The 26,080-nt window shown below is 42.9% G+C and overlaps 1 protein-coding gene across 1 annotated transcript in view; it reads left to right on the top strand.

Moving 5' to 3' along the window:
• The window catches only part of LOC134965645 (nicotinamide N-methyltransferase-like), a 93,453-nt gene that overhangs the window by 16,877 nt on the left and 50,496 nt on the right, over window positions 1–26,080 (top strand). Inside the window, exon 2 of the mRNA XM_063941981.1 lies at window positions 11,636–11,843. Within this exon, the coding sequence (XP_063798051.1) occupies window positions 11,636–11,843 (208 nt within the window). The remainder of the gene's footprint in view (window positions 1–11,635; window positions 11,844–26,080) is intronic.

The following is a 26,080-nucleotide window of genomic DNA, read 5'->3' as shown; positions in this document are numbered from 1 at the left end:
CGGGGTCGGCTGTCATTTTTGGTGCACTGGAAGGGGTATGGCCCGGAGGAGCGGTCGTGGGTGCGCAGTTGTGATCTTCATGCCCCCAGACTGATACGCTCTTTCTTCTCGCAGTTCCCCGATAAACCCGGTGGTAGGGGTTCTTTGACCCCTCGTCAGAGGGGGGGTACTGTTAGGGTCTCCTGCCCTGTGCAGCCACGTCGTCATGGCAACCGGGAGACAAGTGCTAGCGGAGTAACCTGAGCGCAGTTGATACTCCGGTTCTGGTCTTTTGCTGTGCAGTGGTTATTGGCTCTGTGCACGGCAGGGGATCCGGCGCTGGTTTTTGTGCTCACAGTCTGTGAGGTCTGAGTGGGGCGTGGACAGCACCTGCTTTATAAGGCCTCTTTTCAGAGTAAGCAGATGCTGCTGAATCTTTGTTGGTTAGTCAGTTCATGAAAGTTAGCCAGTACTGTGTAGCTTTGTATTTGTTTGTTGCTTACTGCAAATAGGCCTGGGGATTTGGTATTACACTCTGCCAATCCAGACCTAGCAGTAAGACTGGAGTCAGTCGTTTAGCTTGCTGGGGTTCTGTTACTACTCTGTGAACTTAGCAAGTTTGCGGCTGTATTCTAAGACTTGCCTGTCTAATCCTGTCTCACTGTGCTAGGTGTCAGGGGTCAGTTTAGTGGCAGTAAGCTAAAACCTGTGCACTGCAAGTGAGAATTAGGATTGTGGAGACTCTCCTTGTGTCTATCATTCCATCTCTGACCAAGGAGTTTACTGCCACACCCGTTGGTAACCCTTTAGGGTTTTGCTGTTGCCCTTAGCAACAGCATTTCGGGTTCTCTACGTATTAAAACACAACATCTTGCTTTTTCCATCTGAGCAGTTCTAATACAAGGGAGATACCCAGTTCCTTAGCCTCTGGGCTTCTCTGTTCACTTTGTGTGTATTTTGTTACCCTATCACCTTCTGTGTACATTATGTCATATTCCCCAGTTTGTCTATGAGTCCATTTGTTTTGCATAACAGTTCAAACACCAGTACATTCCTGCAGACACTGGAGTGCATAACAGTTCTGACACCAGTACTTTCCTGCAGGCACTGGTGTGCATAACATATTCAGCAGCCCAATACTCCTGTTGAAATTTTGTGGGAATATGGAGCATACCCCTCAAAATACGTTGCAACAGGTGGTCGATCAGGTGCAGGTCCTGACTCGACAATTTAATGATTTGTCCATTAAAATGCACACCTCCCAGGCTGCTGGCGGAGCTCCCGCAGCAGCAGCACCTGCAGGGGTTAAGGAGCCGAAAGTAAATCTCCCGGATCGTTTTTCTGGAGATCGCTCGCAGTTCTTTTGTTTCAAGGAGAGCTGCAAGCTATACTTCCGGCTTAGGCCTAAGTCTTCTGGGTCGGAGATTCAGCGGGTGGGCATAGTGATTTCCTTGCTACAAGGAGACCCACAGGTCTGGGCATATGGGTTGCAGCCTGACTGTCCGTCGCTTAAAAGTGTTGATGCTTTTTTTACGGCACTGGGCATGTTGTATGATGACCCTGACAAGACGGCCTCAGCCGAGGCTCAGATTTCGATCCTTAAGCAAGGGCGAAGGCCAGTTGAGGTTTACTGTACGGAGTTTCGGAGGTTGGCCCATGATACCCAGTGGAATGACCCAGCCCTGAGACACCAGTACCGAAGAGGTCTTTCTAACCAGATAAAGGACCAACTGGTACAATATCCCTTGCCTGATAGCTTGGATCAGCTCATGCAGTTATCCATCCGGGTGGATAGACGGCTGAGAGAGCGTAGGCTTGAAAGGGAGACTGAGATTTCCTTCCTTCCCAAGGGAACCTCAGACTCTGAGGAATTTTCTGAGGAGCCTATGCAGATTGGGGCTACCCGCCTCTCCTCGCGTGAGAAGACGCGGAGGAGACAGCAGGGGTTGTGTTTGTACTGTGGGAATAAAGGTCATGTGGTAGTATCATGCCCAGAAAAGCCGGAAAACTTCAGGGCCTGAGGGTGATGGGAAATATCCTGTCAGGCCAGAAGTCAGAATTTCCCAAGAAGACTTTTATCATTCCGGTGACCTTGAAGATCCTCGGTCAAACTGTCAAGACTGAGGCCTTTGTGGACAGTGGGGCCGACGGGGTTTTTATGGACCGCCAATTCGCCCTGAAACACTCTGTTCCCTTAGTACCCTTGGCATCGGAAATTGAGATTTGTGGGTTAAACGGGGAACCATTATCCCAAGGTAAAATTACCTCTTGCACTAGCCAGATTTCTTTGTTTATTGGAGCCACACACTCTGAAAAATTGTTTTTTTATGTGACTGTCTGTACTTTTGCCCCATTGGTGTTGGGGTTACCCTGGTTAAGGGCCCACAATCCTCAATTTGACTGGGTCTCTGGGGAGATTCTTAGTTGGGGTACTGATTGTTTCAGGAGTTGCTTGAGCCTTTCAGTCAGGCTCTCGCAGCTAAGTTTGCCAGGATTGCCAGGGTGTTATGCAGATTTTGCGGACGTGTTCTCCAAAAAAGTTGCAGAGGTACTACCTCCCCATCGCCCCTATGACTGTGCCATTGATTTGTTGCCAAATGCTAAGCTTCCCAAGAGCAGGTTGTACTCCCTGTCACGTCCTGAGACTCAGGCTATGGCAGAGTACATTCAGGAGAACTTGGCTAAGGGATTTATCAGACCTTCACAGTCTCCAGTTGGGTCGGGGTTCTTCTTCGTGGGTAAAAAGGACGGTTCGTTGCGACCCTGCATCGACTTCAGGGAATTGAACCGTATCACGATTAAAAACTCATACCCACTGCCTCTCATTTCGGTCTTGTTTGACCAGCTTCGTACTGCCACCATTTTTTCTAAGATTGACCTACGCGGTGCGTACAATCTAATCCGAATAAGAGATGGGGATGAATGGAAGACTGCCTTTAATACCCACTCAGGGCATTATGAATATTTGGTGATGCCTTTTGGGCTCTGTAATGCCCCGGCAGTCTTCCAGGATTTCATGAATGATGTGCTCAGGGAATATTTGGATAGATTCTTAGTTGTATACTTAGATGACATCCTAATCTTCTCCCATTCCCTGGAGGAACATCGGAAGCATGTACGCTTAGTCCTCCAGAAACTCAGAGACCACCGGCTTGGGGCGAAGCTGGAGAAGTGCGAATTTGAAGTTCAGCAAATCGCATTTCTAGGATATATTATCTCCCCAGAAGGTTTCCAAATGGAGGGTTCCAAGGTACAGGCAGTCCTGGATTGGGTGCAGCCCACTAGTTTGAAGGCGCTTCAGCGTTTCCTGGGCTTTGCAAATTTTTATAGACGATTTATCGCTGGATTTTCGTCTATAGTGGCGCCCTTGGTGGCACTCACTAAGAAAGGGGCGGATGTTGCTCACTGGTCTTGTGAGGCTAAAGCGGCTTTTGCCCGTCTCAAAAGGGCATTTGTTTCGGCCAAGGTGCTGCGACACCCAGATCCAGAGCGTCCTTTTGTGGTGGAGGTGGATGCCTCTGAGATGGGTATTGGGGCAGTGCTTTCTCAGATGGGAGTGTCTGATAATCGCCTTCATCCCTGTGCTTACTTTTCCCGTAAATTTTCGCCTGCCGAGATGAATTATGACGTGGGTAACCGGGAATTGTTGGCTATTAAGGATGCACTCGAGGAGTGGAGACACTGGCTTGAGGGGGCTAAGTTTGTGGTCTCAATTGTCACTGACCATAAGAATCTGGCATATTTACAGTCAGCGAAGTGTCTCAATGCCAGGCAGGCACGATGGGCTTTGTTTTTTGCTCGCTTTAATTTTTTGATAACATATCGCCCTGGGTCAAAAAACATCAAGGCTGATGCGCTCTCGCGGAGTTTTGCTCCAATCCAGGAGACCACCGAGGAGCCGTTGCCCATTGTTTCCCCATCATGTATTAAAGTGGGCATTACCCAGGACCTCTTATCATTAGTCCTTAGAGCACAGGAGCAGGCTCCTCCAGACCTTCCGGTAGGTCTTTTGTTTGTGCCTCCTAGGTTAAGACAGCGAGTGTTCCTGGAATTCCATGCCAAGAAGTCGGCAGGTCACCCGGGTATTGCAAGAACTCGGGAGTTGCTATCTAGGGCGGTGTGGTGGCCCTCGGTGGCTAAGGATGTGGATCAGTGGGTTCGGGCATGTGACATCTGTGCCCGAAATAAGACTCCTAGAGGGGTTCCTGTTGGCCCATTACATCCACTCTCTATTCCATCTAAGCCATGGACCCACATTTCAATGGATTTTGTGGTGGACTTGCCCAAATCCTCGGGGATGACAGCCCTCTGGGTTGTCGTTGACAGGTTTTCGAAGATGGCGCACTTCGTTCCACTGGTTGGGCTGCCATCAGCCAGACGCCTGTCTGAATTATTTATGCTGCATGTTGTGCGTCTCCACGGGTTGCCACTTGATGTGGTCTCTGACCGCGGATCCCAGTTTGTGGCCAAATTCTGGAGGGCATTTTGTTCCGATCTCCAGATTTCTGTCAGCTTGTCGTCAGGCTACCATCCGCAGTCTAATGGGCAGACTGAAAGGGTGAACCAGTCCTTGGAGCAGTTCCTCAGGTGTTATGTCTCCAAGTGTCAGACTGACTGGGTTGCTCATCTGTCCATGGCGGAGTTTGCCTATAACAATGCGGCTCACTCTGCTACAGGGATCTCTCCCTTCCTTTGTGTGTATGGGCATCATCCTAAGGCCAATTCTTTTGAACCCCTGGACTCCACGCCTGGTGGTTCCTCTGTGGTTTCGGTCCTTAGAGGTATTTGGCGGAAAGTGAAGAAAGCCCTTGTGTCTGTGTCATTAGTGACCAAAAGGGTTTTTGATAAGCGGAAAAGACCCTGCAGCTTCAAATTAGGAGACTTCGTCTGGTTGTCTACCAAGAATTTGAAGTTGAGACAGCCATCTCATAAGTTAGGCCCCCGGTTCATCGGCCCTTATAAGATCACCAGGGTTATCAATCCGGTGGCATTTCAGTTAGATCTGCCCCGTTCTTTGGGTATCAATAAAACATTTCATTGTTCCCTTTTAAAACGGGCGATTAGTAATCCTTCTTCCAGTGGAAGACCTTCCCCTCTTCTGATACGTGGCCAGAGGGAGTTTGTTGTTGAAAGGATTCTTGACTCCAAGGTGGTTCGGGGTCGGCTGTCATTTTTGGTGCACTGGAAGGGGTATGGCCCGGAGGAGCGGTCGTGGGTGCGCAGTTGTGATCTTCATGCCCCCAGACTGATACGCTCTTTCTTCTCGCAGTTCCCCGATAAACCCGGTGGTAGGGGTTCTTTGACCCCTCGTCAGAGGGGGGGTACTGTTAGGGTCTCCTGCCCTGTGCAGCCACGTCGTCATGGCAACCGGGAGACAAGTGCTAGCGGAGTAACCTGAGCGCAGTTGATACTCCGGTTCTGGTCTTTTGCTGTGCAGTGGTTATTGGCTCTGTGCACGGCAGGGGATCCGGCGCTGGTTTTTGTGCTCACAGTCTGTGAGGTCTGAGTGGGGCGTGGACAGCACCTGCTTTATAAGGCCTCTTTTCAGAGTAAGCAGATGCTGCTGAATCTTTGTTGGTTAGTCAGTTCATGAAAGTTAGCCAGTACTGTGTAGCTTTGTATTTGTTTGTTGCTTACTGCAAATAGGCCTGGGGATTTGGTATTACACTCTGCCAATCCAGACCTAGCAGTAAGACTGGAGTCAGTCGTTTAGCTTGCTGGGGTTCTGTTACTACTCTGTGAACTTAGCAAGTTTGCGGCTGTATTCTAAGACTTGCCTGTCTAATCCTGTCTCACTGTGCTAGGTGTCAGGGGTCAGTTTAGTGGCAGTAAGCTAAAACCTGTGCACTGCAAGTGAGAATTAGGATTGTGGAGACTCTCCTTGTGTCTATCATTCCATCTCTGACCAAGGAGTTTACTGCCACACCCGTTGGTAACCCTTTAGGGTTTTGCTGTTGCCCTTAGCAACAGCATTTCGGGTTCTCTACGTATTAAAACACAACATCTTGCTTTTTCCATCTGAGCAGTTCTAATACAAGGGAGATACCCAGTTCCTTAGCCTCTGGGCTTCTCTGTTCACTTTGTGTGTATTTTGTTACCCTATCACCTTCTGTGTACGTTATGTCATATTCCCCAGTTTGTCTGTGAGTCCATTTGTTTTGCATAACAGTTCAAACACCAGTACATTCCTGCAGACACTGGAGTGCATAACAGTTCTGACACCAGTACTTTCCTGCAGGCACTGGTGTGCATAACATAAACATATTTGTTTTCATACTACCTGCAATACCTCCGCATCAAAACCAGCAATCACTGGAAATTTAAATTTACTCATTCATAGTCATTTTTACCCAATCATTACTAAAAGCCTCCGTGTAAGCAACCATGCTTCCTGTTAATGTTACTTAGGATTTTGTTCCACTAGAATTCTGGGTGAGAAACAATTTATCGATCACCCCATCTAGCTGACTTCCACCGGAACTTACTTCCTACACATAATATAAACAGCGAACCCTTTCGACCCCTGAACTTAATATAACCAGCGGATCCTTTCGGACCCTGCTCCTCAGCCTAAACCCTGGCTCTTGAATGCCTCTCGCGTGCACACTTAGCTCCCCTTGTGGACTTTTTAAACACAAGCACTAAGTGGCCAATGCAAGATGACGGTGAAAGGTCCTCTGAGCACTTTTCACTCACTCCGTCTCCTCTGGACAGTACCATGGTCAACTCCTGTAGTGATTTCCACATGTACCCTGTGAGGACCCTACCAGACCCCTCAGCACTGGAAGTATGAAGTATTAACAGCAATAAATTAATTCCCCACCTTTTTCAGTGGAGGTTAAACGCCTGATATTTTTGGTTTCTTTCCACAGGAATTCCACTTGGAAAACATCAGCAAGCCTTCCAGTGGAGTTCCACCAGCAATATTTCCTGAGAGAGTTAGCAAAAATTCCTTCTCTTTACACAAATCGTGTATGCATATGCTAACACATGCCGCAATTGCACAAAATTATGTAAATAGTATCACGTTGCACCATGTATCACATACCCACATGTGCGGTCCAATCGAACAGCTTATAGATACTTGTTATCTATAAGCCCTACGATCACGGGAGTCGAATTCACTAGCTGGGCTCCAAAGCTGGAGCGTGACACCAAAAATCACGCTCGGGCGCACGTCTTACCTTTAAAATCACACACAACACGTGCCTCAATACCAATAAATATGTGAGGTCGCTAACCTCCACACCACCAAGACTCTGCTTACTCAGTGCCTCACCGACGGGATCCCGCTTTTTGGGGTTCAATCCACTCACACTTTCAACCCACACAAATTCACAATATTTTCTGTACAGAAAAAGGAATCATTTACCAGTGATTGATAACATCCCCCTAGAGGTATTACAATTCAATTCAATATGGCTATTGACTATAATTTAAATGCTATGATTCAGATTGGATAGCTACCTTGCAGAACCTACAATGATATAAATATACATATATCCATATAATAATAATAATAATAATAATAATAATAATATAACATATATATATATACATACATACACACACACACACACACACACACACACTAATTTATTACTCTATGAAACCCTCACACAGCATATATATTAATACACATATACTAAATGTAGTTTCCACAGCAGCCTAAATTGCATCTCAACAGATGTCTACATACTCTACTCCTGTTTCAGAGTAGTTGAATAAGTTAATTAAAATTTCAATTTTCTAGGTTAAAGGGCTCATCTTACACACTCAGTATCTTCCAATTCTAAGACAAATCATGCTTACTTTCTTATCTGAATGTATTTTTCTTACATCAAGCTAAGTATTAATCTCACTATTAATCTCACTAGAGCTAAAAAAACACTATTTATAATCAACTATGGCATGGGTTAGTTAAAATCATTGGTAGCTTTTAAATGTGATGGACTTGTACATATATATTGTTTACTTGTGACAAAGGCTACAGGTTGTTTAACAATGGCTTTCAGGAACAGCTGAAAGTCAGCTATTAGCTAGTTGGGTAAGTAGTGGCTTTAAATGATGTTGGTTTTGATAAGACCAATGCAGGTTGTGCAGATGTTACTACATTAGACCTAAAATGGCCACTGCTCCCCAACCTCCAAGCCTTGTGCTTGGACACGAAATGGAGTCCAAGCCATGCAGCCAGTTCCACAAACACTAGCTCTATCTTTTTTCACAAGTAAATCCCAAATTATACAAGCACCGGAAGTCGCCCTGATGGACAATTCCCACTGCATGGTAACAAAGTTTCCACACGGTACATCTTTTTCAGCGCAAAGGAAGCTTTGTTACTTCAGGACTGTGTTAGCACTATGCGAATAGGATGCAGTATGGTAACCAAGCTAAATCTGTACAATGTGAGTTAGATACATGCACCAACTTTTAAACGCTCTTTAAATTTAATTAACAGATAAACAATCCAATCTGAATCAAACACAATATGACTTATTGAACCTCGTTAGCAACAATATAGAGTACACTGTAACAATTCTTGTATTGTGTGTTTTTGTCGCCCTCACAAGCAACAAAGAAATCTATTGTCCCTTGAGTCATATCAGCGCCTTACTGATAGCACCAAAAATAGATGTGGTTCATGAGCATTAGCTGTGACCATCCTTAGCCGGTAGCCCACAACACGTCTGTACTGCTAATCATTAAGTATGTGATATCCTGGCTGCGAGCCCCCAACTGATAATTTCCATTATTTTAAATAAACATTTACATACCAGCATCTTATTACCATATATGATATAGTGCACTGAACATCACAACATTATGTCCCTTAAGAGAAAGCAAGTATTCACACACATGGTATATTGAGGTTCAACGCTCAGATATATATATATATATATATATATATATATATATTTGATATTAAAAGGTTATGCATACAAAATAACATATGCACAGTATACCATTCAGTATAACATGTATAAGCCTAGGTAAGTGGTACAGAATGACAGTTACAAAATAAACAGATACAGCCAGTATACAACACCCTATCCCATAGAACATTCCTCCATGTCTTCTTCACAGGAAGCAACTACCTAACTATGCCTTAAAAACTGCATATATAAAACAGTGGGCGTTAACAGGTTATTGGTTTCGGTCTCCTCCATTGGCCCAGGAGAGGGAGGTTTCTCACTCATTGGGGCAGATGTATTAACCTGGAGAAGGGATAAGGAAATGATAAACCAGTGATATGTGGTAGGTGATAAAGTCACCAGCCAATCAGATCCTAACTGTTAATTTACATATTGGAGCTGATTGGCTGGTGCCTTTATCACCTTGCACATATCACTGGTTTATCACTTCCTTATGCCTTCTCCAGGTTAATACATCTGCCCCATTGTGTGTTATTTGTCAGTTAATACTGTATGTAAGCAATGTCCAGTTTGAAGATGCAGATACAGGGCTTAATCACTGGGATTCGGCCAACATGCTTTCTCAGGAAGTTATTTGTTCTCATAAGAATGACTTTATGTTTCATACATTTGTTCACAACCAATCATCGCAATGTGCTACAATTTACCCATAGCTATCAAATTAATCCACACATCCTTCTGACCATTTTGACACTAAGCATGATATAATTAGTTTGTTCCTGCCCAATAATACAAATATATCTGGTTTTACATTCTATTATATAAATACAATATAATACAAGTCTAGTGCTGGACATGTTTTGTCTAAGTGTAATTTATGTGTTGTATGAATATATGCACATATAGTGGCAAGCTGATCAATCAGATTGTGATGTCACTCAGGTGCTAAAAGGGAGGGGTAATTCTGTGTAAGAAAAAAACAATTTGTGTTCCCTAATGCACACTGAGTGAAAAATAATACTACATAGTAATCCAATAATACGGAGATCTTAGCTGCTTATATCTGCAGATATAGGGTTAAGCCCCCAGGCCGATCAGCAAGACATCTCCATCACTGGGGGTCCCTAATACTAGGTATGGGTCTGTGGTGCAGGACCCCATCACGTCAGTACAGGTCGGCTACTGGGAATCTGAAAGCAACCCCAGAAGAACCCCTAAGAAGTGCTGGTCAGTAGAAACTGATCGCGCCAGTATGGGAAAACAGCATGCTGGACACACCACTAGTACCAAGTGGCAGCCCAGCAACTGAATCCTGTGCTATACCCTGACCCAGAGTGGGGAATGAAAGAATCCCACCTAAACCCCAGTCAACCGCAGGGGAGCCCACCAACCTGCACATGGGAGGGACTGCATCGCCTGCAGCACCACGCAATGCGTCGGCCAGGCATGCGGTGGGAGATAAAGCCAGGGGCAGCACCAGATCCAGTGGAGCCCCATCCACGGCATGCAAGACCGCTGAGCCACGCCCACCACCAGCCGCCACGGTCGCTAGAGGGGGAGTGGAAACCAGTGGCAGGCCGCAGCCGAGACCTGGCAGGTGCATCAAGCAAGGCAGGGGAGGAGGGGACCACCCGGACACAAGGCCAACGATATCCCGCAGCGGTAAGCGGGTGGACTCGGCCTGGCGTGGGGGCAGGGGGCGCGCAGACATATGAGGACGGGGCATTGTAGGTAGGAGGCAAATGAGGGAAGCACACAATGAAAGGGCACACGATGAAAGGGGAACAAGTGGAAAGAGAGAGTAATGGGAAAAATAATATGCCCTAAATATGCAACACAGTGAAGGCACATATACTCACTGCTTCCAAATGACAAAGAGAAAGATGGCTCCCAGACCTGCCTATAAGTACTAATCTAACAACTCCTCCTACAAGTTCACTTATAGGCAGACAAAGGCACCTGACTTAAAAATGACATCACTAATGCTAGCACTGCCCTGTCCTTAACAATAGTCACAAAAACCAGGGCACTTATGTGGATTCTAGCTTATGCAGCCCTCAGACTGCTTTATGACACTTCTGAGGTCTGTTATACCCCTTTTACACTCACAGGCTCTGGTCATTCCCGGGAATGTGTCCCAGATATTTCCCAGGACACATTCCCGGGAATGACCCTTTTACATTAGCTAGTCGGTGACGTCAACGCTGACTCTCCCGGAGGCGGTGCTTGGAGATAATCTTCTCCAAGCACTGCCTCCTCCTATGCAGAGAAGGGTGCTGGGTCACCTTTACACGGTATACCCATTTACACTGCACAGCTTCTCGGGATGGTCCCAGATTCAAGCCAGGTCGAGACCTGGGTTGAGATCCTGGGATGCTCATCCCGGGAAATTGAAAGTGTACCCTTTTACACTGACAAAAATGTGTGTTCACGTGCAAAATCCCAGGATAAAATTGTCACTGTAAAAGGGGTATAAATGTCTATGTGTTTATGCTGGTTAAAGTGGCCCCAGTTACTGGAAATGCTGATCAAAGAAGAACTTACTTACCTCATACATAGGTGTGCTGTGAGGAAGAGGCTTACCTGTATCTAGGGATGTACGGGTTCTCTCTTCTTTTGGATAACCAACAAGATAAATCTGGATAAATCCAAACTTGATCCAATCCGAACCCGCACATCTCTACCTGTAACAGGACATTACAGAATGATGCATAGTAGAGTACTGTAGATGCTACATATTACAGTATTTTGCACTCTGTAATCACTGGGATCTTTCATTGCAGGTCACATTAAGGGAGACCTTTTGATTGACATCAGTTTTGGATCCTACATTCATCATCTATATACAGCCAGTGGATATTTCAACCAGATCCTTGTGCTGAAGGTCTCTGAGCAATGTATTATGGAGCTGAGCAAATGGATTAACACACGTACCGGAGCATTTGATTGGTCTCACATAATGCCATATATTAAATGCCTAGAAGGAAACAGGTAAGAAAACATATTTTCCAAAACATCTATCAAGTGTACTGTAAACCCAGTGTCAGTACTCAGTAACCTATTCCAAATGCTTTACACTGGGAGTCATTTATCCTGGGATGAAAGAAATATCTGTTGTACAGCTCATGCCATTGGGTGTGATTCAGATCAGATCGCTACTGTGCGTTTTTGCACAGTGGGCGATCAGATCCTAACTGCACATGCGTATGCGCTGGAATGCGCATGCACGTCGGACAACAATAACGGGGATCATCGGACAGAGACAATAAGTTGCAAAAAAATCCATTCACATGGGCGTTCGCAAGGTAATTGACAGGAGAAAACATTTTTTGGGTGATAACTGACCGTTTTCTGGGAGTGTTCTAGATAACGCAGGCATTCCTAATCATTTTCAGTGAGGGTTTCTGATGTCAGCTCTGGCCCCAATCGCACTGGTAGAGTAAGTCCTGGGCTGTGCAGAGTCTGCACACACAGAATTTTAGCAGCTCTGCGTACACATAGTTTCACACTCTTGAATAGCAAAAATACACTCCCCTGTAGGTGCTGACAATCTGATCACAGGACAGCAAAAAACGCAGCCCAGTGATAATATTACTAAACCCATTACTGTGTAACTCTTTCATTTGAAATAAACAACTTGCCCAAATCCCTGGGTTTCAATTTCATTCATCGCCTAAATCCATTTGGATTCTTCTTCTCTTCTCTCCTGAAGGAGAGCAAAGGGTAAAAATAAAAACCCTTTACTGAGGGACATGAAGTTGCTCTTTGCAGAATATAGACATGAATTAATCAAAAGGAGCCTTATAGCACATACCCGTAATGAGTCTGGCTGCAGTATCGGAAACCATTCTGTTGGGTGTTCGTTATTGACCTCTTGTGGTCAATGAATTAACATATTATTAAGTCAGATCAATTACAGTACTGGCATCTACTTTTATAGGTTAAATGCAGCCAGTGGTGGGCTGGGATGGGGGACATGGTGCCATCTTAGCTCCTGGGCCACCTGTATCCATGCTCTGCTTGCACATGGCCAGCTGTGGGAGGCAGGAAGGAGGTAGTTAGAGAGGATGTTCCCTGCCTGGCAGCTCTGCACTATAACACAAAAAGATAAGATAGCCAGGCAGCTCTACTTCCCCTGAGCTCCTCCCTCACTGACAGTCAGCTGTGACTATGCATGTGCATTGGGCTGCTGCGTGCCACTGCTGTGGAGCTTGCCATCATCAGACAAGAAGAGCTGAGGAGCCACAGGAGACTAGGCAAAAGTAGAGCAGGTAAGTTTGTGCTGCTGAGGGGTGGTTATTGGAGGATCCAGGGAGATTGCTGTGGACTGTGTGGGGGAGAGAAAGAGTGCTGTGGGGTGGACACTGAGGTGTTCTGAGTAAGGGGTTGATGTGTGGAGGTTGTTGAAGGGGGAAATTGCATTGAAGGGAGATGCTGTGAGGTGGACATTGGAAGGGTTATGAAGTGATGTGAGATGGACATTGTAGGGGGGTGCTGTGTTGGGTGGATAGTGAGGGGAGAGGTCTGTGATAGCTGGACAGAAAAATGGGGATGGGTACTTTGACGTGGGCATGGAAAGAGGGCGAGTGCTGGGTGGTGTGCATTTGAGAGGCAGGGGGGCTGTAATGTAGTTATTAAAGGTGGTGAGTGCTTGGGAAGGAAAGTAAAGGCTTCCATGGGAGTGCTGTGAGTGGATATTCCGAGTTGTTCGCTATTTTTTTAGTTCGCACAAGATATACGCAATATTGCGAAAACGTTGCACAATAGCGAATATACGCCCCCAACGTATGTTTGCTATTTCATATGCAGTATTACACAAGAAGGTGTATGCCAAATGACATTGCACTAATGCAATCCAATTGCATTACCACAAACCTCATCTTATAAATCCAAACTTCTCGTAGATTTACACATTCTTCTTAAAATTGCACACGCTTTTGCTAAAAAACGCACAGCAATGGCCCTCATTCCGAGTTGATCGCTCGCAAGGCAAATTTAGCAGAGTTGCTCACACTAAGCCGCCGCCTACTGGGAGTGTATCTTAGCATCTTAAAATTGCGAACGAAGTATTCGCAATATTGCGATTACAAACTACTTAGCAGTTTCAGAGTAGCTTCACACTTACTCGGCATCTGCGATCAGTTCAGTGCTTGTCGTTCCTGGTTTGACGTCACAAACACTCCCAGCATTTGCTCAGACACTCCCCCGTTTCTCCGGCCACTCCTGCGTTTTTTTCCGGAAACTGTAGCGTTTTTATCCACACGCCCATAAAACGCCGGGTTTCCGCCCAGTAACACCCATTTCCTGTCAATCACACTACGATCGCCGGAGCGAAGAAAAAGCCGTGAGTAAAAATACTATCTTCATAGCAAATTTACTTGGCGCAGTCGCAGTGCGACCATTGCGCATGCGCACTAAGCAGAAAAACGCTGCGATGCGAAGAAATTTAACGAGCGAACGACTCGGAATGAGGGCCAATGTGTTTTTTTCAAGTTATGTTACACCTTTCAATTCAAACTCAACAAGCCTTCCTCAATTACGATTCCAATTAGTGTAATGAATGATTATGTTCATGACCAATTAAGTCTTCAAAGAATACCTGCAGAACACTTCGTAGGCATAATTGACCATTACCATGTTTTTTTTTTTTAAATAAGTGAAATAGATGTGTAAACTTTGCCTGGCCTAATGTTAATTTGCAGCTATTTGTGTGGAGGTGTAGGGTGTGACTAAATATGTTCACATGAATTACTAAACAATAAGCTACTGTAATTTTTTTTGCTTAAAATTTTTTATAAAATTACTAATCTTAAATTTGATGTGTGATTTTTTTAAGGTAACCAATTTCTGCTAGGCAATATGCTGTTCATTTATTGCATTAATAAACACAACAACCGCTTAACTGTAAACAAAATGTTTTATTGGTGAACATAAAAAAAATGTTTTATTTTTTGTTAAACATAAAAAAATGTAAACTTTAAAAAAATTGTTGAAGACGCTCAACATCGGCCAGCATGGCCCGCAAGTTCCCCTTTAAGCTGGCCAGGATGCCAGGCAGGCTTGTGGGATCTCCAACTGCACCAGCTGAAATGAAGAGCAAAAAAAAAAAATGACTAACTTACTCACATTACATATTACACAAGCAAGCCACAAAGCACACTTTAATGGCAAAGTCACTACATCATGGTTCTTGTAATGAAAAAATAGTAGCAGACCAACACACAAGCATGTTCAGCAATGTATTTTTAAATTATAAAACATGTTCAAAGTGTACCACACCATGCTGGGATTCATTCACATCTGGAGTGACCCAGATTTGTGACATCACTGTTGGTCACATGATGCGATTAAGGCTTTTCAAATACTTTTCAGTGCAATGAAATTAGATGAGCTAGACATGTCTAGCTCATCTAATGATGAGCTTCCCCTTTACCAGGTACTCTGGCTATAAATAGACAGGAAAGCTCATTATATCCCTACCATTTGAAGAAGTCTGATGAGACGAAATGCATTGGGTTTCCTGCACTAATCCCCTGCTGTTTTTTAAGCTAAGTTGATCTCCTTATCCTTGTAATATTTACTTGGTCCATTCTTTTATGTTTTTATGTACTTTGTGTAAAAAAAAATTCTTACTCATATATATTAAAAACATTTTTTTAAGTTTTATACATATATATATTTTTTGGCTTTTAAATTTACCATTTCTTAGCAACACTGAGCGCCGAACCCTATCTCTTCAGCTTTCCATACGTCCAGCGGTACGGTACCGGCACTACATTCTTAGGGCCCGGCAGACACCTTTAATGAGGTCATGTGTCTTTTCTTATGGTAATTTTTATGTAATCTTAATCTCATTTTAGATTATTTAGTATAATACTTTTTACTGAGATCGTACTTCACAAGTGGCGCTGTACCTCTCCCCCTCTTTTTCTCTCTCTCTCTATATATATATATATATATATATATAGAGAGAGAGAGAGAGAGAGAGAGAGACAGACAGAGAGAGAGAAAATGAAAGACAGATACACACACACACACACACACACACACACACACACACACATATAGATAGATCGTTTTTTATGGGATCAGGAAAAGCACAAAAAAGTTATTTCTTCAGTTTACTCACCACATTTTGCTGGAACAATCAGCTACACAAAGTCACAAAATTGTTTTTTTGTAGGAACAGATGTTGTGGCATTTGTATGGTAAAGAGATGCACAAGCCAAACATACAAAAACAATAGAAAAAAGGCTGCTGTTATTGTTGGTTAATAACACAGTTACACAAAAAAATCAAATAAATAAGAATGAAACCGTAATACCATTGTATAAAACAATATTATACAACAAACATGATAAGGAGAACATTAAAGATAAATTATGTACTCAGACACTATAAAATACTCACAAAACACTAGCAACACACTCAGAACTTTACCAAGACAGCTAAATGCCATCAGTCCAACAAAAAAAAAAAAAACACGTACAGACAGATTGGAAAAAAACTAAACAAAAACATAACATAAACATACCTGAAATAATCCCGCACAATTTGAGCCCTTACGGCATGACCATGCTGGTTAGCACTCCCCCCCGCGGAAGGCCCGTCCAACCCCTGGATCCTCATCCGGCAATTACTGCATGTGGGGAAGCTCTACGCGACTCCTTACAGCAATGTTATGTAGAATAGCGCACAGGACCACAATTTTACTCAACATCTCTGGCGAATACATGCTGTCCCCACCGGGGCGGTTTAGCACACGAAAACTCCCTTTAAGAACCCCAATTGTGTGCTCCACCAGCTGCCTAGTGGCAGTAAGCGCGGATTTAAATGCCGACTTTGGTCTTTGCCTAGGTTTGCTGTAAGGAGTCATGAGCCAGGGGGTGCAAGGATATCAACGATCTACGGTTTTCGAATATGAGAAGAGAAAAAGGAGATAAGCACAATTAAAACCTAAAAAAAGACTTGCATGATCAAAAACACCTAAAACAACACTGATCCAATATCCACATGTCTTGGCCTTACATCATTCTTAATATTTGCCATATCCCTGATTGTGAAATGACATGATCATCATGGGAGTTCCTGGGGAACTTAGCATTCAGGGACAGGATCTGGAGGGATGGGCCACAAACAACCATCACATTCAGAGAGTGGAACAGTTTCCTGTTCCTATAGATTTCTTCATTATGCCTTGGTGCAACTATGGCAACATGTGTCCCATCCACAACCCCAATAACGTGTGTGAAGCGACTACCCCCTTCCTGAAATTGTCGCTTCACCACAGCCAGGGCACCAGCATCCAAAGGCATTGATAAAAATTGCTTTACTCGTCAGATAAATACTTGGCTGACACGCCGCAGGACCTTACTGAACTGGCCCTGCGACATGCCAACCAGGTCACCAACTACATGCTGGTATGATGCTGTGGCCAAAAAATGTAATACAGCAAGGAATTGTGTCAATGCTGTTATTACTGTAGGATACCTAATGGATTGTTCTAGATCACTCTCTATTATGGAGAGAGTGTCTAGGATTAGATGAGGTGGCAGCCTGTATCTGCGCAATACTACATCATCAATCATCCCAAAAAGGGTGACACGGGTTCTGGAAATTGGTGGCCTTGCACGCCTCCATTGCCGTGAAGGATGAGGAGCCAGTTTTGGTGGGAGGGCTTCCGCCTGTTGGGGTGGGATTGCTTCCGCACCAACATATACGGACATCACCAACTTCAAATGAAGGTAGGAAACATTAAAACACACCATCCATTAACAACACAAATTGGTAAATAAACAATTATGTATATGGCAGGTCAAACACTTACTGCAGGAGCGTACTCCATAGCTTCCTGATGAAAAGCCGGAACAAATAAACAAAAAAAAGCATTAAACCACATTTACCTACGTACCTACAACATTGATGAAAAACAATCTAAAATAAATTAAAGAAAGACAACCAACAAACCCAGAATATTTAAAAGAAAAAAAAAATTAGAAAAACAATGGGAACGACATGTAACTTACAAACAAAAAATAAAAAACCCGCAAAGGAATAACACAACAAACTGCATACTTTGGCACACCAACTTTTGACATTAAGAAAAAAAAAACACTAAAAACAATGCTAACAGGAGCAAACACACTGTCACCCCTAGAACACCATCCCACCCACGGACAAACCACTTACCTGCTCTGAAAAGGGGAAAAAAAACTTCAAGAAAGGAAAAAAAATGGCAACTTTCCCTCAGAATAGGAGGAAACACACTGTCACCCCTAGAACGGTAACGCTGCGAATTACATGTTACACAACTATTAGTTACTACATGTATACACAGAGAATAACCTAAAAAAACTAAAAATAAAAAAAACAGTACTACCTTCTAGATACCATTTGCTGATATATACTGACTAACTTACAAAAATTCTTAAAGTTGATTAAAACAAGGCATCCGCAAAGCAACAAATTAAAATTTGCAAGCTAGAAAACGCACATTAGTATGCAATATACTGCTAAATAACTCACTCGTAAATATTCTTCCCAACACATCCGCCTTGTCTGTATTGTGTCATACCATGCACCCACGCACTCAGGCTGCATGCAAGGCCTTTAAATAGTACTGCAATTACTGGAAAAATTAGCATAATTGGCGCACCTGTGCGAATTACCACAATGGAAACACACTCAGCTATAAATCGCCAGACAGCTGTGCCAACACACATGCCTCCAGCAACATTGCTACACCTGAGGAAATAGCTGCAGAGTTGGAGATGCTGCAGCAGCAGATGACAGCATTGACATATCGCAGATTAGCGCTATGGAATCAGATGCTACAAACTGCCAGTGGTGCTGTTGAAAGAGCAGGACCCAGTACTGGGGCAACCCCATCTTCTGATACACAGGGGTATGTTGTGAGTCCCCTGCCAGACACAGCTACTGGGGAAACTGAGGTAGATTCTGGACTACGATCACAAACTCAAATGACACAACCAGCAAGTGAAAAGGAAAATGGTGAGGAGGTACAGGATGATACCTCACAGGCTACAGTCAAAAAATGAAATAGACAGCCCACATTTTCTAAGAGGGAGCTTAGAGTTCTGGTCACACAAGCCATGGACAAAATAGATCGAGGCAGCAAAAACATGGGTGCTGCAACCAAAGATCGCATCTGGAGGGACATTAAACTTTCTGTAAATTAAGTCGGCTCAATTGTCCGCACCCCACAGGAAGTTAGAAGATGGTAAGTGTATATTGGCATCCAATTTCATGCCCAATGTCTCATATGGACACGGACCTGCCTGAAATTGTTAATCTACATGACTTGCCAGGTAAATTAACACACTTTTTTTTTTACAAAAAAAAATGATTTTCAAGTTCTGACTTTTTCATGTTATTTGTGTAATTTTTTGTCTCATTTTTCTATTTGCTTTTAACACAACACAGTACAGGAAGGTGAGCAGGTAGAGTCAGAGGAGGGTTATCTGGCTGAGGCTGAGGTTGGGGGACCTAGTGAGTCCGCCAGTGTGGGTCCCCAGATTTCACCGGTCCAGATTCCAACTGACCCCCCCCACCCAACCCTCTTCTATCCCTGTCTGAAATTGCCAGTTATGGTGAGAAACTGACACAATTTCAGGACAGGATGATCCCGGAGGTAGGCCAGATACCTGTCCGGCTCACTGAACACACAACCTGTGTTGGGCAAGGTGTAGCTCAACCCTGCCAAGGTCTGGCAGAGCTCAGGCAGGGACAAGCCGAACTCGCCTCCTCATTCCAACAACTCACCAGCTCTGTTGTGCAAGGGCTCCAGGACATCGCTGGTCACCTTGCCCACAGTAGCAGGGAGCCAGCCACACCTGCTCCCTCCCCTCCCCCTGCCCAGGAAGAAGATCCCACTGGGCAGGGCCCTCGAAGGTCACTTCGTAGACCGAGCCATGACCAACAACATCAGGCGGGGAAAAGAAGAGAAAGTAATGTCTCTCCAGATGCCCAGCACCCATGTTTGACATGTTGCCTTAATGTATTTTGTTTTTGGCTTGTGTGGCCAGAATGGACAACTCCCTCATGATGAAAGTGTTCTGTTGTATTGTTTTTTGTTTTGTAGCATGTGAAATATTTTCCTGTAGACTTGATCCATCTTCCTCTTCCTAGCGTGCTGTGTATGTTTGGGTTTGTGTCCAGAATCTACCTCAGTTTTCAAAAAAGTATCCTATGGCTGGTGGTTCAAAACATATTTTTTGTTATGATTACAAATTGAATTTTGCCAGTAGATGGGGGCACCACAGTACTGGGTTCTGTTATGTAAAAATCACCACTGGCAGCTGTTTGTTGCTAGGACTATATTTTTTAATGCAAATTTCTAGCCATGTTGGCTTTTTCAATTGCTATAATTTCTTCAGTAGTAGATATAGAGCAGCTTTCCGTCAAAGTGAGAGGTACCACACCCCCTTTCTCCTGGGGTACGCCCCCTTTAATATTAAATTATTGTGTTTGATATCGCTTTTATATAAAATTTGATATAAAATTTATAGAGTTCGATATTAAACTGTATTAAACGATAATGGCTTTGAAAAGAATGTCACGTAACACCAGTTGCAGAATGTCACGCAACGCAGCCCGTCAAATCAAGCGGCTGAAAGATGCATATTACACAGTGTTAAAACCAGGTAGTTTTAGCAGCATTGATAAATATTATGGGTCGGTTAAAAATAAATTTAAAAGATCCGACATAAGTTACATTGGTTACAAGAACAAGATGCATACACGTTGCACAAACAGGCAAGAAAAAACTGTAAAAGGAACAGGATTTGTGTATCGGGAGTAAATCAACAGTGGCAATGTGATTTGGTTTCGCTGATAGATCTGTCAAAATACAACAATGGTATTACAGGTTGAGTATCCCATATCCAAATATTCCAAAATACGGAATATTCTGAAATACGTACTTTTTTGAGTGAGAGGGAGATAGTGAAACCTTTGTTTTTTGATGGCTCAATGTACACAAACTTTGTTTAATACACAAAGTTATTAAAAATATTGTATTAAATGACCTTTAGGCTGTGTATATAAGGTGTATATGAAACATAAATGAATTGTGTGAATGTAGACACACTTTGTTTAATGCACAAGGTTATAAAAAATATTGGCTAAAATGACCTTCAGGCTGTGTGTATAAGGTGTATATAAAACAGAAATGCATACTGTGCTTAGATTTAGGTCCCATCACCATGATATCTCATTATGGTATGCAATTATTCCAAAATACGGAAAAATCCGATATCCAAAATACCTCTGGTCCCAAGCATTTTAGATAAGGGATACTCAACCTGTAAATACATATTAACAGTCATCGATATATTCAGTAAGAGGGCCTGGGCTGAAAGTCAGACCACTAAGAACGCCGCAGCAGTCGCTAACGCTTTTGAAAAAATATTCCAGCAGGGTGCTGTGCCACTGAAGCTACAAACTGATAATGGTAAAGAGTTTCTAAACAGAAAACTAAAAAAGGTGTTAGAAAAATATGTTATAAATCATTTCACAACCAATAACAATGTGAAAGCGGCTGCTATAGAGCACTACAATAGGACTTTAAAAACACGAATGTGGCACTATTTCAGGGCAAAGAATACCTACAGATATATAGACGTTCTACAAGACTTTATACGCAGCTATAATAACACATACCATAGAACGATTAAATGCGCTCCAAACGATGTGAATGACTGTAACGCATTGAGTGTCTTCAAAACGACCTACGGTGATTACTTTAGAAGTAAGAAAGCCCCCGTTTGTTTAGGAATCGGTGATCACGTCCGTATTTCTAAATATAAGGGCATATTTCAGAAAGGCTACGAACAGATTTTCTGATTAGATATTTGTTGTACATAGTATGAACACTAATGGGCTTAAGCCGCTTTATAAGTTGACAGATCTGTACGGTGAAGTTATAACAGGTAGTTTTTACCCCGAAGAGCTTCAAAGCATACCAAAAAACTATAACCGGGTTTACAAAGTGGAAAAGATTTTAAAAAATAAGACGGTCCAAAGCCGAAAATACGCGTTAGTCAAGTGGCGCGGGTACCCCAAAATATAACAGTTGGGTCGCGGCATCTGTGATAAAATACATATAAAGCTCATCACTATCTAAACAAGACGAGCGATGGATGACAAGTCGTATATAACCTTACCCAGCAACGCCTCGGCGGTTACTTTCCCGCAAAATAAGATTTCTAACTTTACGACAAAATTGGCTAAACCGATAGACTTAAATGGCGAATGGGAAGTAGCACTTACTGAGATACAATATCCGCACACGTGGGATACATTGGATTTACAAGATTGTAGACTGCAATTATCATGGGATGGAATGGCGGATCAGCCGGTGGCGAGAGTCGCAAGTTTGTGCATTAAACCCGGTTTTTATGAAACAATCGAAGCGCTACTGAACGTAATCAATGCTGAAATTGTACAACTGAAACTGGACGTTGGATTAAGACTAACGTACAATCAGTTTGCATGTGTTGTAACATGTGACAGTAAGCTGTTGTATTAAATCCACGCCAGTTCTAAGCTGACATGGATACTGGGTTTACAACCTAAAATTAAGATTTCTAAACCATGCGCCGACATCAAAGGTGGCCAATATACGATGTACGTGTACACAGACATTATCGAGCACCAGCGGGTCGGGGAAAGTTATGTACCGCTACTTCATACTGTTGAAATGAAGGGTTATAACAATGCAGTGATCACAATATGATACGAGAAGCCCGATTACGTACCATTGTGCAAAACACATTTTGACATGATAGCCATAGAGATAAAGACCGACCAGAACGAGAACATGGCATTTAAGTTTGGGAAAGCGATCGTGAAGCTACACTTTAGATGCTGCAAAACTGAATTTTATTGACTAAGCAGAATGGTTGCTGTTAAAAATTATGGCGATACGGGCCTCTACGCGCAATATTATAAATCTCAAGCCGGTAATGGATTACCAGGTTTTCATGGCAGCGCGTACATGTATGGCTGTGGTTTAGATGGTATTTTTCGAAGTCTTTTCAGAAATGCTGTTCCTTTTTTCTGGAGAGGTTTAGAGTTAGCTAAATCGCATAAGAAGACCGCGACACATAATATAGCGAAAGATGTTATCGGACAAGCCACAACGGCCATGGTGAATAAGATACACAAAGCGAACCAAGCAAAACAAGATGGTTCAGGACTAATATATACAAAAAAGGTGTGTCTAAAAGAAAGTGGAAGCGTATGATAGCGCTTCCACCTTGGGACATACCCTTTTTAAATAAAAACCAGAGACGATGCAACTCAAAGAAGAAGAGAAAGCCGAAGCGCACCATTGGTGATTTTTTTAAACATGTCTTTCATACACCACGAATCCGTCGAAAGTGCAAATACAGAGCTGGATCTTTTTGACACAAACTAGCATAGAGAAAAGTCTATACGTCGAAGTTCAAACTTTAGCGGCGTTATCCGACACAGCTCCGCTTGAATTTTATAAAGCTGCCAGCGGTGAACACTACTACGATCTGAACAACACGCTGTTGTACGTGATGTGCAAGATCGTACGAACCGATTACAAACTGATACCGCACTTATTAATTACCCCATAGTGACTTTAATCAACCAAGTGGATGTAACTTTGGGCGACAGGCTCATATCACAATCCAACAATCTTTACGCGTACCGCGCGTACGTTGAGATTATATTGAACTACAGCTCGGATGCTTTGTCAACAAAGCACACAACAGGATTATTTTACAAAGATTCGGCTGGAGAATTTAACAACACGGCACTGGACGGCCCGAATACGGGGTTCAAAAAACGAGCAGGTGCAACAGAGCAGAGTCGCACGGTTGAATTGCTAGGACCGATTCTCTGCGACCTTTTCCATCAACATAAACTTATTTTAAACACCGTTGATCTGAAGATTAAACTAACCAGAAACAAAGACACATTCTGCTTAATGTCGTCTGAAGCGGATGCCTTTAAAATACAGATCACATCCGCGTCCTTGTTCATGAAAAGAGTGCAGGTCTCACTGGCTGTGCAGATTGGGCACGCGCAGGCCCTGTTAAATGGTAACGCGAAATACGCGATTCACCACGTTGGGATGAAAATCTACAGCATTCCAGCAGGAGTATTTAATCTAGAAAATCTATGTTTAGGTCAAGTGCCGAAAACCGTTATAGCCAGCTTTGTGGATAACGAATCATTTTCAGGAATCCATAACCGGAATCCCCTTTGCTTTGAACATAAAAATGTAAGTTTTGCGTCCCTTTATCTGGATGGAACACAGCACCCCGCCAAACCATTTCAACCCGACTTTGAACGTGGTACTGCTGTAAGAGAGTATATGTCACTCATACAGATCACAAATAAACAGAAATCTGACAATGGTATACTGATTGACCGCGAAGAGTACCTCAGAGGCTACACGCTATTTGCTTTTGATCTTTCACCTGAACAGGAGTGTGGAGAACACCTTTCCTGACAAGAACAGGCAATCTACATGCCGAATTCCGCTTTGCAGAAGCATTGGACCGGACAGTCAATGTGACAATATACAGTATGCTCTATTTGATAACATAATCGAGACTAATCAAAGGCGTGATGTGCTGTATATATATATATATACAGAATTGTGTAACTTGTAACCAACGTTGTGTGTGAAGCTTTTTATGTACAACGCGGCATAACTATGGCACGTTGTACATAAAATGTTTCACACACAACGTTGTGTGTGAAGCGTATTACGTACAATGCTGTATTGTTTGTGTAACTTGTAATCAATATTCTGTTTGATGCGTTTTATGTACAACGTATCATATCTATGATGTTTTTCTAATAAACAACGTTGTTTATTAAACTTTATATCGCGTGCTTGAAATTTCTCCGTTTACAGCAATAGAAAAAAAAGAACAAAACGTTTTATAAATCATAAGTATATTTTATTGATATATATATATATATAACACGGTAAAGATACACATTTAAATTATTACATAAAATATTATTGACATGAGTTAAATATTGTGGCGCAAAATGGCAACACAAAATACAGTGTATAAAAATAGTATAAATTAGTTATATGTTATAGTTTCAGCCACTGTGAATCCTGAGATAGATTTACGGATCTTTTCCTAGGCAGTAAGTACCCATGCGGCGTTGTTAACCCTGGGGGACTTAAAACATTTATTCAACTTTTTTTAAGGGTTTGTAGCAACATGGGCGATGTCACAGTGCCATCAGAGTTTTCCTACTTCTCGGCTTTCAAGCGATCTAGGTACATTCTATTTGCCGCATTGCTTATGATGGTTGAGGGAATATTTAATTCAGACATAGTCCGCATAAATTCAGGCCAACCATTCGGTGTATTACGGCTCGACACACCGTGGCTTTGCGTGATGCTTCTTATTAAATCTAACATGTTGGAACCTGGTGCAGCGCTGCCTTTGTACAGAAACTCCCCTTTACTGTTCCAGTCTGTGATGTGTTTAGAACGTGTCATTTTACTCAATAGTATTTCACAGTTTTTTTTTATACCGGTCATTAACACCGCTCAAAAGCTCATGATAAACAGCATCAGTCGCAACAGGTTGTGTCGTATTATTTGATTCATCAACAGATTTTGCAACGTGGGATAAAAGATCTAAAGTTGACATTTCACTATCAGCCTGTTTACTTAACACCAGATATCTCTGGAACAACGTTGTATAGCGCTTTGCTTTTTCATATTCTGATAAATCGTTATTCTTTAGTATTTTCACGAACTCTACATCTAGACAGTGCGTTGCTGTTTTACGTATGTTGTCGCTGTTCGGTTTGTTATGTAAACGGTCTACCTGATTCTGAGGCACCAGATACATTTTCTCAGCATACTCCATCAGCGATTAGACAATAGTGCTGTAATTAGCGGTATAACAAAACCAAGCAGCATACCGATAAAACCGCCCGACTGTTTAACCAACCTCTTCTTTTTTCCAGTGGCACATTTCTTATTACAAAGTGATTTTATAAGCTCTCGCTTCTTTTTAAGATAGTTCCACTTTTGTTGAGACAGCGGTATTTTACCTTTAAGCGTGTTGAGCGCTATCTCACAAATAGCCATGACTAAATCGTTTGAAGCATTGGATAAAATAGCGTTTCTTTGGGTTGTGGTTGCTTTAATAAACATTTTTAAAAGTGCCCAATTACGTCTTATCCATCCCGAT

Source organism: Pseudophryne corroboree, chromosome 10, assembly GCF_028390025.1.
Source record: "Pseudophryne corroboree isolate aPseCor3 chromosome 10, aPseCor3.hap2, whole genome shotgun sequence".
In the NCBI taxonomy this organism is placed as follows: Eukaryota; Metazoa; Chordata; class Amphibia; order Anura; family Myobatrachidae; genus Pseudophryne; species Pseudophryne corroboree.
Note: the sequence above shows the minus strand (reverse complement) of the source record. Positions and strands in the feature narration are given on the sequence as shown.